Here is a 17,550-nt window from a genome sequence, read left to right as displayed (position 1 = left end):
ATCTAAGGTTCAGCCTGTTCCATCTGCCGTTGGCCATCAAACACGTGTTCCATTCTGAGGTCAAGTTGCAGGAACACTTGCGCAAAACGTCCATTATTGCATGGGGAGTGAGTGAAATATGCTGTATTTGCTCCGTAGCAAATGTTGGCCTTTCTAGTTTTCTTTGGGATTTCATGCTAATCATTATGATAAATTGTTATCAATTACTGTTCTCTTACATCCCAATCAGGTGAGAGTAGACAAGTTGAACCCACGTTGGACATCATCACTGTTGATTGGAGTTGTAGGACAGGCTCCTGACAAACTCAGCTTTCCTCTCACAGCTGTGGGCATCAAGAAATCCTCCTGGATCATCCAGGGTAATGCCCTCTTCAACAACTCTGTCAAGGTAGGACATGGGAACTCGATCCAGGTCACCCTAGATATATGAAGTGACCTTATTTTGAATGATTGAGGATAAATATTGGTTGATTATAGATGACAAGGAAAAAATTTGGAAAAGAAATTTTACTGCTTGTTTTTCATGTCATCTGAATAGGTGAGGGAACAGTACGGTCCAAATTTGGACAGTCTCCATGTTGGCCATCTTGTTGGAGTGATGGTAGACCTGAATGGATGCTTCCACCTCTTTGTGAATGGTGTAGACCAGGGTGTGGCAGCCCATGATATCCCTGTTCCCTGTTATGTGGTCATTGATCTATATGGTCAGTGTGAGCAGGTAAGGGTCCATCGATAAGTTCCTGCTTCTGGGTTTTTTAGAATGTATTTCAGAACATGTATTGTAACATTAGTTCACCTAAAACCGAGATTTTTCTGATAAGAGTTAATTGAAACCAATCTGGCAGAACAATAAGCCATCTTTTTTTGTTATTCTGTCAATATCATAGATAACCTTTGTCACTTACGCTATATATATATTATATTTTCTATCTAGTCGTGCTTATACCATGATATTGCAATTTGAAACTACCGTCTGTTGCACTAAGAATGACCGTGATCTCGGACTAATGCTAACATTTTCCTTTTTTGGCTTGAATAGAGTGTCATCCTGTTTCAGTTCCAGGCTAAGCTTCATACGTGCTAAGGATATAAACGTGTCCAAGCAACAACAAAAATGACAAAACAGCCGCACCGCATTAGCCCTTCGTTAACGACCCGTTTATTGAGTCAATAGAATGTCACTCAAATTGGATCCCACGGTCATGGCAGCTTGTGCATTAGTTATTGGGATGTTCATGGGATGCAATACTAGTAGCTATTGTAATGCTAATATGTCCATGTGTTCCTGGTTGTGTCTGGAGCAAAATTTGAGGAAAATATTGCCTTTACACACAAAAAATTAAGACAAAAAAGTGTTCCTCACAAAATTTTGTCGTCTGCTGAATGATACAATTCTGGGTAATGAAACTGGTGGCGGCAAAATACACCAGAGTGCCATAGGTGGCAGCAACAAAAGGCTTTTAGCAAAAGAGATTTTAATAAGTTGTCTAGTAAATGATTGTGTTAAACAGGAAGTGGATGTGACATTTGTATTATAAACCAGCAAACAACCATGTAGTGTAATTCTCCCATGACGCCCTCAGACTGTTTCCATAAGGGGCGGAGAGTTTTTGACGTCGTCATCTTCGAATGCATGGTTATCGAAGCTTTTCAGACAGTGTTCTGAATACTTTAGTATGCCAAATTTGCATTTCTGGTGGTATTACTAATGTTGCATCAAGCACATATCCCTAAATGCCCCATTTTAGTGGCATTGTGTGGCGCAATCGAATAGCTAAGGGTGTTTCGCCCACAACCGAGAGGTCCCGAGTTCGAAACCACCGATATGCCCCGATGTTGTGCTCTTGGAAAAGGCACTTTACACGACTTTCCTCACTTCACTTAGGTGTAAATGAGTACCTAGCTTCGGTAAGGGGCGTCCCTCGGATAGGACGCTAAATGGAGGTCCTGTGTTTGAGGAGAGCCACACCTCGAGCACGTTAAAGAACCCACCGCACGTATCGAAAAGTGTAGGGGTCCTTCCCGGTGTGAGTGGTTCAAAACCTACTGTAACAGTCCTATGGCCGCCCTTAGTAATAGCCTACGGCTAGTTGGGCAACCTTGGCATGTACATGCTGAACCAATAAATAAAATGCCCCATTTTTAAAATCCCGGTTTTATAATACGCTGCGGTTCTATGTGAACTAACGTTACCTGACTGTACACTTTGCACACAGGTGCGTCCTGGAAGTCATGCGTAAATCTGTGCTGTCTTAATCATGAAACGTCGAAATACATGGCACATTGTCTGTTAGTGGTGGGTACCAGACTACCAGTTCCGCTTTTCTTCTGCGCTGTGCATCAGTCTGGCTTCTGATTTGAGCTGTCTGGACATCTCCACCTGGAATGGTCACTTGCAAGGGCCTCCCAGTGCTCCATATCAATATCTAGAGCCTTCAAGTCCCTCAAGAGATAGTCTATGCGGTATTTATAATTCGGCCCCAAACCGTGTAAAGGAGTGTACTATATATACTAGATGTTATACATTCAAGTAACAATAACAGTGCAACAATTATCATCTACGTCTTAAGGATGCAGTCCCAAAAGTGACTGAGTCTAGTATCTATATCCCCCCTCATCAGGGTTCATGGCTGGAGTGGATTTATCTAGCCTCCTTAATCCAACTTGTGCATCTATTGTCCCCTTTGTCACCTTGGCCCCCTCCCAGTCTATTATGTACTATTAGTTGTTCCTAGTGATGTTATCTTCCTTCTCGTCCTCCTTCTCTGCTCTTGTGTTCCTTCCCACATTGATACTCTCAGCCTCTTTCCTATGTTCCTCTAGTTTGCAGCCAAATGTTCTCCCCATCTCCCTTGTATGAACACATGTACCCTGTTGCAAATCATGCAAGGCATCTTGTTTACACATTTTGCAGGGGTGCCTACTAAGTATACATAGAAGTATTATGGAATACGCCAAAAATAGTTAGTAATACTCAAGCATCTGGATAAAATTTTGAAACAGACAGACGTTTCAGACAGCATCCGCTGTCTTTCATCAGTGACTAAGGGTATGACTGGAAAACCATGTTTTATACCAAAACTCTGAATAGATATGTTAATGAGGTTAAGACAATTTAGGATGTCTTGACGTAGTCTTCAAAAGAAGATTAATTCAAGACAAGGTTGTATGCTAATAGTTCAATTAGCTATACTGTTACTACTACTAGAAGTTTAGTACAACTGTACTAAAGATTGTACAACTGTTGCTTGAGTAACTATTTTTGGCGTATCTTATAACCTGGATGTCTAACCTTCATCAACGTATTATGGAATACATACAAATTTTACAGAATGCATACAATCCACTACAGAACTAAGAAACATACACATTTTTCGGATTACGAGTTTTACAGAATTCCTATACATTTACAGTGGCATTAATTGTCAATTTCATAAAGATTACAGCAACTAGAATATTTCCAGTTTTCAAGTCTCATAAAATGCTCTGGGTGCCTTTAAAGCCAAGATATCATAGGAAGAAATGGAAGTCCTGAGTCCGCCATCTTTAATTTGCTGCTCGTGTCACCTGACCCAGGGACTGTTTCAACAAATTAGTAAGGATTGTTCGAATTCCATAGTGGTCTCTAAGTGGTGCAAGGAGAACGGACGGGATTAACACCCCGCTGTGCGCTATTGTACTGACCCGCCAAACCCCGGGGCTATCTATTGTTTCCGCCCTCCGGCGGCACTCCTTTGTTCTGGCAAGTGCCCCTCAGGCATTGGCGGCAAAACCATTCAAATTCTATGCTAATGAGCCCGATCGTGACGTCATGCCCTCCGATGCTGGCCCGAGCAACTAGCAAGAAGCCAGCAGTTTCCGAGGATTACCTTATTTGGGAAGCGAATGTGACTTGCGCAGACGGCATTATTGCCGAGAGTGGACTTAGGCGGCCATTTTGATATGCGGTTCATCGCCGTGCGACGAAGATGGGTGTGTTTACAGGCTTTTTTGTAGCTGTGCATGGAATGTTTTGGCTCAAAAATATGAAGAATATTCTGTGTTAGATGCCTTTATAAAAATATTATAACAGTTTCCCCACCAAAACCGAAGGTTTTCTAGGATAGTTCATAACTTTGGTGTTCCATTGTAATATTTTTTGTTGTTCGACTCCGTCGAGTTTTCTTCGACTCTTCGCAAGACTTTTGCATTATTTTTGTGTAAGTCTGGTCTCTGTGGATTTCATTTGTAGTCATAGGCATGGTTTGGAGCAAAGTATTAGCCACAGGGAATTGTATACAAGGCATTATGATCGTTATGTCACCCCGGAATGTGCACAAACATTGAATCAAACCAATGTGGTTAAATAAAGATAATCGCCACACTTTCCAGTTTTACTTATACTTATTTATTTGATCATATAGACAACCTCGACTTGACCTAACCATGTCTATATGTCTATCCGTCCTACGTTCTTGTATGTTTACCCGTATACTGCACACGTATTTGACCGCTGGCGGCAACGGGGTTTGTATTTGCCTGCTCTGTCGGATTGTCGCTATCGCTACACGCTTCTTCGTGCCCTATTTCGCTAAAATTGTCCTCAAAATCGCTGGATTTCAAAGTCACTCCACTCAAAATCGTCATCTCCTGGGAGGGTCATCTTGTGAAAACAGACTGTGAACAAAGACCCAAGCCAGCGCGGGTGATGCAAATTGGGGGTAATTAGCACCTTGACGCGAAGTTGTTGAAACGCACTCTCCTGAAAGAAGGCAAATTGTGTCCTTTCTCCTTGTATATTTAACCTCCTTGATCACATGAATACGGTAAAATTTGTACATTGTATGATGTGTATTGTATTCCGTAAAACTTGAATACTATAAAGGCCACCCCTGCTGGGCTTACATGTAACTGCTGTGGCAATATTGAATGTGTTTCTTGAAAATTCTCTCCAGGGTTCTGTAGTGCCTTTTACGTAAGGTAGGTCACCATTGCTTTTGATGTCTCCTTTTGTTTCTTTTTTGTCTTTCTTCTTCTTGGTTCTGATTGTCTGATGTTCTACTTTCTTGACAGTCCAGTCAAGGTAGTCACACTGGGTAATAGCTTGCTTGGTGTGCTCCATCTCCTGCTGGCTGTCTGTCTGTTTTTTTAACGACAATTGTCTTCCAACTGTCCATCAGTTTGTGGATGACTCCCAACTTCTGGTGGGGGGGTGGAGTGAGTCAAAGGGGCCAAGGTGATAGACAGAGAGGACAATGATTATTATACTCACCCGTTGGATTAAAGAGCTTATACATTTGTACAACAGTTACTGTAATATACGACACCAAAATAAAACATTAACCATCTCTGTATACATGTAGATACTTTACTTTGAGGACTGCATCCGTAAACAGCGACACCTATAGCTGCAGTGCAAAGTGAACCAGTCAGAATTGCCCTGAGGAAGGGGACAGACGTCACTTGGTTCTGTGGAAAAAAGACTTTTTATTCAGTGACTTACATGTATCAACCTGGTGAAACTATTCAGGGACATGAGGAAAATAATGTAAACCCCATTAACATCTGACTACTTTGTTTTGGTGCGGGTGCTCGTGCTGTGATGACCAATTATCACGCTTCAACATGTGATTGGTACCATCCATGAAAGGGAAATTTGATCAAAGTCTACCGAATTTTGTTCATGTAGGTACATGTAGTGTCTTATTGGGGTAATATGTTTTTCTATTCGGGGTCAGGTAGCAGGCTCCAGGTAGCACTCACTGTGTAGCCGAGTTGTTCAGTGATCATTTCTACAAAACTGTTATGTTGTATATTTTGTTACATCACCATTTTTTTTGCATATTATTTGCTTGTGTATTGGAAGTAACTACATGTACCTCATTCCAATATACAATTTGAACATAATTTGTAGCACTCACAGAGACCTGCAATTGTGTCTTGCTCTCCAAAATATGATATGCTACTGTTGCACTACTATAATCAGGTACACTGGTCTGGACTTGATCCACGGACCTAGACCAGACCTGAATTTTCTGTACCGGTACCCACCCCTAATGTATGCGATGTGAAGTTCATAAATCAAGTTGTGAAAAGTTTGAATTCAGCATTCTTTATTTCATTCTGCATTCTCCAAACACTTATCTTGCTGGTTCATTTACTTTTTTGTGTGCTTCAGATTACAATAATCAGAGATGATATGATTGAGAATGACAACAGAGAGAAAGCAGACATGGTGGATGGTAAGTAATCTTCATCTTCTCCCATAATAGCCATGAAAGCTGGAAAAGAACATAAACTTAGAGTTCCACAACCTCGGAACTTAAATAAGTTAAGTCTGATACAATTGCCATAATTGTATAATACTATATACGCTACATTACAAATACTTTATCTATGACTATGGCTACCCCTGAAACAAACAAAAAACAAGGAATACAAACTTCAGGTAAGTACATCTTTGATAATGACAATTTGATTTTTGACCCTTTCTTATCAAATAGCACAAAATATACAGATAACTGGGACCCTGACGTAAATCTTTTAAGAAACTCTACAGACAATTCGTGCCAGTATTTCTCAGAAAACTCGTTTTCCACTTTGTGCAATACACTACCCAAGAATACATTTTCAATTCTACATCTTAATATTAGAAGCCTCCCACGTAACCACGATCATTTCGTGCATTATCTGTCCACTCTTCGCCATGAGTTTTCCATCATTGGTCTCACCGAGACATGGCTACAATATTCCACCTCACATCTGTATGATATACCTAATTACACTTCTATACATTGTTGTAGATCAACCAGAATGGGTGGGGGAGTGTCCATCTTATTACACGAGAGCATGCAATTCATAGAACGTAAAGATCTTGCTATACAAGCAGAAAATGGACAAATTGAATCAATGTTTATAGAAATCCCCGCATCTTCATTGACAACGGCAAAGAGCCTTATAATAGGCTGCATTTATCGGCCCCCAAATTCGGATATAAAAACATTCATAAGTGACCTTACCCTGACCTTAGATGCTATCGATAAAGAAGGCAAAAACTGTTATTTGATTGGCGATTTCAATCTTGATCTTCTAAAAAGTGAAAATCACTCATTAACTGCGGACTTCCTAAATACTTTGTATTCGTGTAGTTATTTTCCAACTATCACTAAACCGTCAAGAATAACAAAAACCTCAGCGACATTGATAGATAACATATTGACGAATTCTTTAACGAGCCCATGCACATCAGGTCTCCTTGTTACAGATATATCTGATCATCTTCCAATATTCCACATTATAGAATATGTATGTAATAGAGACAAGAAAATTGAATATGAAAAACGCAAGTGCAGGAAATTCAATAGAAAAAATATTGATAGTTTTAAACATGTTTTATCCGAGGAAACTTGGGATTGTGTACAAAACAACACAAATGCAAATTTTGCTTATTGTGACTTCATGCAAATTTTTAATTCACACTTTGACACATGTTTCCCCCTATCAAACTCTACAGCAAAGCAAAATCTAGGCATCGACAAGCCTTGGTTTACTACAGGTCTCCGCAAGTCCTCTAAAATGAAAAATAGACTCTACAAGAAATATTTAAAAAATCCTACACCAACAAAACTGCATAGTTACAAATCGTACAGAAACAAATTCAACAGGCTGATTCGTAATTGCAAAAGGAAATATTACCAAGACCAATTTACAGCTGCATCCACTAACATACGAAAAACCTGGAAACTAATTAATGGAATTATGAACAGGAAAAAGGCAACTAATATTCTTCCGAATAAATTTATTGATGGGGAATTGGAGGTATCTGATCCAAAAGCCATAGTAGACAAATTTAATGATTTTTTTGTAAACATAGGCCCCTCTCTTGCAAAAGAAATTGATGAAACAGATATTTCTCCTGAGTCATACCTTTTAAATTCGTACCCACCTATAAGCTCTTTTGAAGAACCCACCGCAACGGAAATCCATGATATAATTATGAATTTAAAAAACGCAGCTCCTGGCCAAGACGAAATAAGTGCCTTGCTGTTAAAACAGATTGTTCCCGAAATTCTAGAGCCAATAACACATGTTTTTAAGACTTCTCTGAGAAACGGAGTAGTGCCAGCAGACCTTAAAATAGCCAAAGTTATACCATTGTACAAAGCCGGAGATCCGTGTGTTTTCACCAATTATCGTCCAATATCAATCTTACCGGCCTTCTCAAAAATCTTGGAAAAATTAGTTTATAAACGGATTGTGAATCACCTTGAAATCAATAATATATTATATGCGCATCAATATGGATTTCGAAAAAAATACTCGACATATATGGCACTCTTGCAACTTGTTGACAAAATCACCACATCCTTAGAAAATAACGAATACACGATAGGAATATTTCTTGACCTTTCCAAAGCATTCGATACAGTAGATCACAACATACTTCTCAACAAACTATTCACCTATGGATTTACCGACTCTGCCCTTCGTTGGCTAAAAGACTACTTAACTAACAGAAAACAGTTCGTCTCTAATAGAAATAATATTTCCTCCCAAAATGTCTTAACATGTGGCGTACCACAAGGATCCATTCTTGGTCCCCTCTTGTTTTTAATTTATGTTAACGACTTGGCATCAGTATCAAATAAATTATTTGCTCTGTTATTTGCAGATGATACAAACTTATTTATGTCCCACAAAAACTTTGACACGTTAGTAACATCTATGAATAATGAATTGTATAAGATAAATCAATGGTTCAAGGCAAATAAATTGTCCCTTAACGTAGAAAAAACTAATTTTATTATCTTTGTAGGAAGGAACAAGAAATACGATAAAGAAAAGGCTAGGATCTATATTAATGACAATGCTATCAATCAAGTAAGTCACACCCGTTTTTTAGGCGTAATTATAGACGAGAAACTTTCATGGAAGAACCAAATTGATTTTGTTTGCAAAAAAATTTCCAAAAACATAGGCATCATTAGAAAAGTCAAATCTTTGCTGTCACGAAACATATTTATGGTTCTTTATTACAGTTTGATTTACCCTTATCTAACTTATTGCAACATAATTTGGGGTAGTACGTACACAACATCCATCAATCCTGTTTACCTCCTTCAAAAGCGCTTTGTACGAATAGCAGCCAATGCGTCATTCACAGCACACACAGCAGCTCTGTTTCGTGATTTAAATGTTATGACTGTATTTGACATCAATAAATTTCAAATTGCCTTATTTGTCCATAAAATTGTCCATAATAGCTCTTCCCTACCTGAACAATACAAAGGTCTTTTAAATTTCAACTCAGATATCCATCACCACTATACGAGACAACATAATCTTTTAAGATCAATTAAGACAAAAACTACTCAAAAACAACATACAATAATGTTTAGAGGCCCCACCGTATGGAACAATCTCAGCCAAATTCTACAGTCCTGCTCGTCTTTACCTAGTTTCAAAAATATTTTAAAGATAGATGTCATAGAACATCCAAGTATTACTTTCTCCTGATTTGTTTGTTTTCCTTGTTTTCCACTTTTCCTTTGGTATCTGATGACAAAATAATTCATATGATTGTTATTTTTGTATAATTTTGACCTATTTCTTTATAAATTGTTATTCATTATAATACTTATTATGTTTACAACTCATAATTTACTTTGTAGTTCCTCTTCTTTTCATTTGTTTCATTAGGATTTATGTTAAAATTCCAATTTCTTCTTTCGTTAGTTTTTCTTAGTTTCGATGATATATAATTTTGTAAAAATCCCATTTGAGTAGTTTAGGGGAGGCCCCCGAAAAGCCGTATAGGCTTCTGGCCTCTCCTGCATGTATTATTTACTCTATTTCTCTTTGTTTTTTTATATTGTACATATGCGAAGAAACAATAAACAATAAACAATAAACCTTCACCAAATGATTTTAACCTTTATGACTGAATGTATAATGGATGTTTCTCATCGATTATGCAAATAAGATCCTCATTGCATGATTTATATCCAACAATATTGACCTTTACTTAACTTCCAAAGGGCACAAGAAATGTCTCAAGTTTGTGAATAGTGCTACTCCCCAGGCAGAGGAGTGCATCCGGCTGGTTTTTGATGTGTTTTTAGGTGTTTTTGTTGGGCTTTCTATTTTGTCCCGTTTTCTTTATGTCACCAACCCACACCTCTGCCGGCACTTACCCCAGGGTGGGGAAAACCTATTCATTTCCATTGAAGAAACGTGGCAGTACTCCTCCCAGGGAACCATTGATATGATTATGGGTACTAACAACTTTACTGCGCCAGATTATCACACATCCGGCAAGTGAAGAGCGCCATTCACCAGGCTTGCTGACTCTAATACAATATGTATGTTTCAATAATCACACACCGGTATGATCACAACGTAAATTTATATTGAATACTTAACAAGAAAATTGGGAAAACACACTAATGCATGGACAAGACATATGAAATAGATATTTTTATTTTGTATTACGTGTAAACTTGAAATGCATTAATAATGCAAATATCTGTCATCGTTAAATGCATTACAACCGGGAGAACGTACGTTGTTTATGTTGATACGGTTACTGCATTGCGCCGCTCACTGCGTTCAGATTTGGAGAGAAGTTGTCAACAACAACTTCGAAACTGGTGATGGAGTTCTGACTAACAGAGACTTAAAAATCCCCAAATGGCACAAAAAGATTATACAGATTTTTTTGTGTTTTGTTCTTTGATGGTAATGAAGTATGGAGTCACGACAGTCAAATAATTTGCTGACGGACATCGTAACGATTTTCCAACATGGCGCCCTGATTGTTTTGTATATTGTGGGTAGTTTAGAGACTTTTTGAAATGTTTTGATAGTGTCACAGAAAGACATTACAGTTTGGCAGTGGGGAGTAAAAATGAGAGAATCTAGGGAAATTTCGGGCTGTATTTTGTCTTCTGGTTCAGCGGCCAAAATGGCCTGGATCGGAGTTAAGCATCATGGAGACTTGTCTTCGGAAAGCCCAGATGTCTTTGGCTGCATGCTGAGCTCAATCATCACTCAGCTCTTGTTTTCATACGAGACACTGTTGGTTCATGAACCTGCCTCATTATTTATTCAAATTATATTTAGATTTGCAAAATTTACAATTAATCATACCAAGCATCACATACCAAAAATTATGATGATTCGTCAACCCCCTCTTGAGTTATAGACTTTTCTCATTAATTATGCCCATGAGGTCTTCATTTGTATAATTGATATCTATCAATATTTCTCTCTTTCTCAGGTACATGTGTCACATGTTTGATAGTCCTATCATGAAATACAGTGGATGTATAAACTTTCCTCTATTATTATGCAAATTACATTCTGATTTGCATAATTAGTATATAATTAAATGTAAACCATCATTCAAGCTATCTTTATACCAAAAATCATTACCATCCATCACCCCCTTCTTGAGTTATTCTATTTCCGAAAGTCCGAAACGAAACCTGCTCCTGCAGTTCCAAAAAAGCCGCCAGGGGGCCCAAACCTACACCACTTATTCTCTACCCCAAGAGCTATCTACCACTTAAAAATCATGACCGTGGCATGTTCAGAACACGATGTATGAAAACATGAAGTTCTGCTGCAGTACCGTAATAAGCCTGCAGTACCGTAACAAGCCGCTAGGGAGGCTAAAATCTAATCATTTCCAGGTCTCATCAAGACCTACCCACATACCAAATATCAATACAATCCATCCATGGCATGGAATTATGCCATGATTGATGAAATTCAAGTTATGATAACTGAAGGGACCACCCTAAAGATTAACAAATAAACAAAGTTTCCGAACTTATTGTGCTGACCGTAGTATGTTGTTTTCTGTGCATAGGTATGAAGGAGAGTGTTGTCGGCAGCCCACCCATTACCCCTGCTGTGGTTCGGAACTGTGAGTACAAGAACCTCTGCACAAGATTCAAGAGTTGCCTTGGACTGCCAGGTAAAGTACTACACATGCTGCAGAGTTTGCTTGTCACTAAGTGTGCAGCCCTAGAGAAAGATATGCATTTGCAAATTGTGTTCAAAACATTGCCCCTGCCTTAGCTTTAACACCATAATCCAACAGTTACTCATGATACCAAGATACAAGTACAACCCAAACACCGAGAGCATTTTCAACAGCTCTTGTTTGTTCTGAGTATACTATATGGGGTCGTGTGGCGCAGTGGCAGAGCGTTTGGCTCAGAACCAAGTGGTCCCAGGTTCGAATTCTGTCATGTCACCGATCTTGTGCCATTGGGAAAGGCACTTTACACGACTTCCCCCACTCCACCTAGGTGTGAATGGGTACCTGACTTCTGTTGGGAAAGGTCATATTAAGGTCACCTGGTGGCGCCAAATGGCAGCCGCAAATTAAGACCCTTGCAACAGTTCCACAAAATGCAAGTATGGAGCAGATGCAGATATGTATCTGTTGCTCATGTGTATTATGTGATTGTAAACCAGCGCAAATTCAGCACCAGAAAGGCTGCCATTGCACGGGTTATTTTTGACCAATAATAGTCCAGGAGGTCCTGGAGATTCTCAGAAGAGGCCTAGAAATTGACAAACGTAGCACACCCTTAATATATTTAGTCCACTATCATAGAATGATAGCTTGATGTCCCTTGATCATTTTAAGGTATGTTGTTCTATGGTCCAGGTGGGACATCATGGTTCCAAGGCTCTTTATGCAAATTCATGCAAATGAGGCAATTATGCCATGAATTGAAAAGAAAACAGCATAACTTGTTGGATACCTGTCCAAATGACATCAAACTTGGAGAAAGTCACAAGCAACAGGAGAGTGTTCCTTTTTAGAACCTTGAAAGAGCCTGGCATGATTTAATGGCAACCCTTGCTAAGGAAAAGATACTTCCATAGCAACGGAAAGGTTTATAGTATTATACAGCCTTTTAAAGTGTGTTAAATTGATTGATTTATGAACCAATTGTTATATTGCACAACAAAAGTTGTTGTAATTAATTTTCAATGAAACTAGAATTTGATTCGATCTAATTTACCCGCGATGTATGCACTATACCTATATATATATATATCTATAGTGTATTGGATTTCTGCAAATTTGTACCAAATATAACAGCATACATGTAACTTCTGTAATACTTCACCAAATGACATTGTACTTGAAGAAAGTCAAAATTGGCAGAAGGCTGCTTATTTTCTGACCCTTGAAAGTGTCTGGTTTCCATGGCAACCATTGCTAGGGAAAATATGCCTCCATAGCAACACATGACCTAAGGCATTATACAGGCTTTAAAAGTGAGTCGAATTGATTAATGTACGAAACAATTGTTGTATTTTACAGCAGATTCAGTTGAAACTATTTTAAGAAAAGAAAAAAACGATTTAATGTACATTTTATGTACCTCTTAATGTATTATAATACGCATACAATAAGGTCTCCATGTGGATTGGGCCCTGATTGAAAATAAGGCATTGTAACAAAATATAGTTAAACATTATTTTGGAATGCTCCATTTTTGCATAGGGGTGATTTTAGAACAGTAGCTTTTTGCATGGGGAGGTAAACGGCGAAACATACAATGTCATGTATTGTATTTGCTTGTGCAAATGTTGCCTCCATTGCAGGCTTCTCCCACAGTGATTTTTCAACTTATCGGGACCAGATTCTTTGGCTGGGGGGGCCGTATCTGCTTGGGGACTGTACATTGTATCTACTTGAGGCCCCGTATCTACTTGGCATTTTGTAACCACTAAACTAGTTGTTATTTAATCATTACCTTTTGTATTTATCAGTAGTATTATTTAGATGTTAAGTTTTTCCTGTATCTATTGTTTGTTTCATTGTATATTTGCTGAGGATTTGTTAAGAAAAAAAGTTGGAGCGACAGGGCGAAAAAAAATAAATAGAAAATTCTTTTTAAAATATGGGGTGAAGATACAGGCTTACATGTACATAACATAAAGAACAACAGAATTCAAATTTGCAGCCTTTTATTGCACATTTTCTGCAATGTGAATCCCTTCCTACGATCTAATACAGTAGAATCCGCTTAACTGCACACCCCATTTGCCAGCGTATTTGGTGCAATTATCCGGCTGGTGCAAAATTGCCCAGCTGGACCGGTAGTACATCATACAGGAGGTGAATAGTTTATAAACCTCGGTGTGCTGTATGAACTTGTTAGTACGCATTTAGATGTTAGAAAGCATTCATTATACAGGTACAGTGGGGTAACACCGTAGATTCCACCTCTTGTTAGGGCCACGTTTATGTATTAAAACAGTAAATTTCAAATTCTCAGGAAGGACATCTCAGAAAACAGTGAGTGAAATCAGTAAGAGCCGAACCCACGTATACATCCTTACGGTGAATGTAGGAAGTTTCTAGGACGCGGATTCAGCTCTGCCATAAAAGAATGACAGATGATCACGTCAGCACCGCACCCTCAAAAGCAACTGCTATGTCCGTCCACGCGTCTGTAGCCCTTGCCGAGTCGCTGTGTGGTTTCCGACTAGATCTGAGAACTGCGACTAGATGTACGTAAAGACGCCGGTCTTTTATTATTGCAGCAGTATGTGAATACAGCACTGCCGCGAACCTAAAACCGCCGACAACACCCCATGTCATTCTTAACGCGAAATCAAATCCCCGCGAACTTAAATGCATTTACACTGAGTAATAAGACAGTGTACAGGTAGAGACCATTTTTTGTTGAGTACAGCATGCTGTCTGCCAACGCTTTGCGTGCGTCTCTTTATGCTGACGACACGCCCCGTGACCCGCCCGGGACCTCCGATACGATCGCTATCAACGTGATTGTCAATGGAGACCACCTTTTTATGTTAGTCAAAACAATTTTAGACATATTGTCAGTATTGTGCCTCTACATAGGCACTTATCGGCTCATTTGTACCGCCTTTGCCGATTTTTAGCACACCTTTTTGGTTAACTTGTCGAGGATTTTTGACACACACAGACACCCAAACGCTACTGAAAATATAACCTCTTATGACATTTTCATAGAGGAAGTTATTACTGTTAGGCCACAGCAAGTAAATTTTATGGATGACATCAAGGCGCGCATTGATTTTCGCCTGATTTTGAAATAAAAAACTGGATTTTTTTTACCCTTGGGCAATGGTCAATATGCTGAAAATGGGGCTGCAATATGTCGCAAATATCTGTCAGTTCCACAGCAAAAACATTCTAGATGCAAAAAAGGCACTCTTGCACAAATGTCATGTAGAAATGGTGAAAATTCTCTGCCTTCTCGATGCAAACCCGGATCTAACATTATGATGATTCTAATGTTGACATAAGTGTTAGTTACTGTTTTATTGAATACGTGTTGGTTGTAATACCATGTTTTATCGCTTCAATTCTAACTAACATGCTTTGTGGTATTCAAGTTTGAAAATGCAGATACATGTTGTTTTTTTGCCCACCTTGTGTTTTTTTTCACCCGCGCGCACTAAATTTGGAGTCTGCAGAGTATGTCATCCATAAAATTTAATTGCCTTATATGACAAGTACTGAACAGTACTAACGGCTTGATATTCATTTTAGGGAATAGGTGCACTGTTGCACCTGACCTTAAAGATTTAGGTGCACAGAAAATATTTTTGGTGCACAACATAAAATCAAGTACAATGTACAAACCTTACTGCCTCTCTTAAGAACAGTCAGACTCTGTATCTCCATGATAGCTTTCAAATTGAACAAGTAATACAACAAAATACAGCAATCTCAGTAACAGTTACTGTTACATTTTGCTTTTTTTTTCTGATTCTTAAATTTCAAGAATATATTGTACACTAATGTACGATCATAGCACCTCTACCCTATAGCCTACAAAACTATCTAGGTGCACAGTTCCAATTTTGGGTGCATAAAAGTGCACATGCACCCAGTATTTCGCGCCCTGACTAATAATGTAGGGTTAATGACCCGCCCTGTGGTCTATACGGTGTGATAAGGCATGGTCGTTTTTATAACCACCGAATAAAGTACCGAGGTCGCGAAGCCACCGAGGCACTTTATGAGGTGGTTATAGGAACGACCATGCCTTATCACACCGTATAGACCGAAGGAAAGCGGGTCATTAACGTTATTATCATATAGCCATTGTCTATGTCATGCTAGTAGTTAGTAGTAACGTTACTGTGTGCAGTATTTGATTTTGTGTCATACCTGGGCTGCCAAAACGTTCGCTACGGGTGTTCCGCATCACACAGGGTTCTATAGAATGTTTAGAATGCATTTCGAGTGTTGCGGTTGCGCTACTGCCGAACATTCGAACGCAAAAGCGGGTCCATACGAAGTTTACAGCCCGCTTTTCCGGATAGACCGAAGGAAAGCGGGTCATTAACGTTATTATCATATAGCCATTGTCCATATAGTAGTTAGTAGTACTATTTGTGTTGTATTTGATTTGTGTAGTATTTGTCTTAACATGAAATATAAAAACAAAACCCCCTGTCATTTGATGGTAACGTTCGAACACCGGGTCCATACAAATTTTATAGACCCGCAGGTCCATACGAAGATCAATGACCTGCTTTTCGGGTCTGTATGAAGAATGCAGGCCCGCAAATGGAGCCTTCTGATTGGTCAACGACATCTACCTATATGATAATCATAGTTATTGACTTCACATATTGTTTTCATTTTCCCCAGAGGGTTATTTTAACCCAGAGCCCAAATACAACTTGTGTTACTGTGAGACATGCCACAAGCTACGTGGAGATGAGCCATATGTCAAGAGGGGTGATCCTCCCAGAGACTATGCATTGCCCTTTGGATGGAGTAGATTTGCATTGAGGTAATAGATTTTTGTTTTTCTTCTTCCATGACAAGAATGAATGTTTTTTTAAACCTTCTCCCTGCTACCTAACTCTGTAATTAATAGAGAATGGGGTTTCAAATAGCTACTTCAGTGGCTCATCAGTATGCTAAAGGTTAAAGAATTTCTAACTTTATATAATGTTCATTAATAGTCTTGCAGGCAACAATTTTTTTAAATTTTTTTATTAAACAACAGAAAAATATACAGGACATAGAGATGATGCACTCTAGCTATCGCTAATATTAAACATCATCTCTGGAAATAAACATTACAACTTACATAGATACAATAACAATAAGAAACAGCAATTGGGCCGTCCAATACAAACTAACTCTAACAAACAAACAATCAATATGATAACACACCAGTACTACGTTTCAAAACGTTTGCTTGTAGCAATAAAGTCCTGTGTCAAGCCCAAATTTTACAATTGAAATCAAACGAAACAAAGGATGAACCTCTTAATAATAAATAAATGAAGGCTTGATTAGACAAAGTGTCAAGAGCAAGACAGTATGGGTGCTAATAGGTTCTGAAGGTTGCCAAGAAGGTTTAGTCTTTGTTGACTGTATATAGGGCAGAACAAAAGATGATGGACAACGCTTTCGCTTCGACATCCACAAGTGCAGGCTGGACTTGTTGCTAAGTTATGTGTTAATAAACTTTGGTTTAGACTGCACGTGCCGGTGCGAAGACGTGTGAGTAGGGCGCAGGTATA

At 38.8% G+C, this 17,550-nt stretch overlaps 1 protein-coding gene across 3 annotated transcripts in view; it reads left to right on the top strand.

The window, feature by feature from the left end:
• The window catches only part of LOC136443262 (neuralized-like protein 4), a 131,740-nt gene that overhangs the window by 102,134 nt on the left and 12,056 nt on the right, over positions 1 to 17,550 (top strand). For 2 of the 3 annotated variants that reach the window (XM_066440428.1, XM_066440426.1), the window contains exons 20-24: positions 230 to 388; positions 539 to 718; positions 6,158 to 6,221; positions 11,852 to 11,959; positions 16,664 to 16,808. In XM_066440428.1, coding sequence (XP_066296525.1) covers positions 230 to 388; positions 539 to 718; positions 6,158 to 6,221; positions 11,852 to 11,959; positions 16,664 to 16,808 — 656 coding nt within the window. The remainder of the gene's footprint in view (positions 1 to 229; positions 389 to 538; positions 719 to 6,157; positions 6,222 to 11,851; positions 11,960 to 16,663; positions 16,809 to 17,550) is intronic. The other variant, XM_066440429.1, reaches the window with a different exon arrangement.

The sequence above is a fragment of the Branchiostoma lanceolatum genome, chromosome 10 (genome assembly GCF_035083965.1).
Source record: "Branchiostoma lanceolatum isolate klBraLanc5 chromosome 10, klBraLanc5.hap2, whole genome shotgun sequence".
NCBI lineage: Eukaryota > Metazoa > Chordata > Leptocardii > Amphioxiformes > Branchiostomatidae > Branchiostoma > Branchiostoma lanceolatum.
Note: the sequence above shows the minus strand (reverse complement) of the source record. Positions and strands in the feature narration are given on the sequence as shown.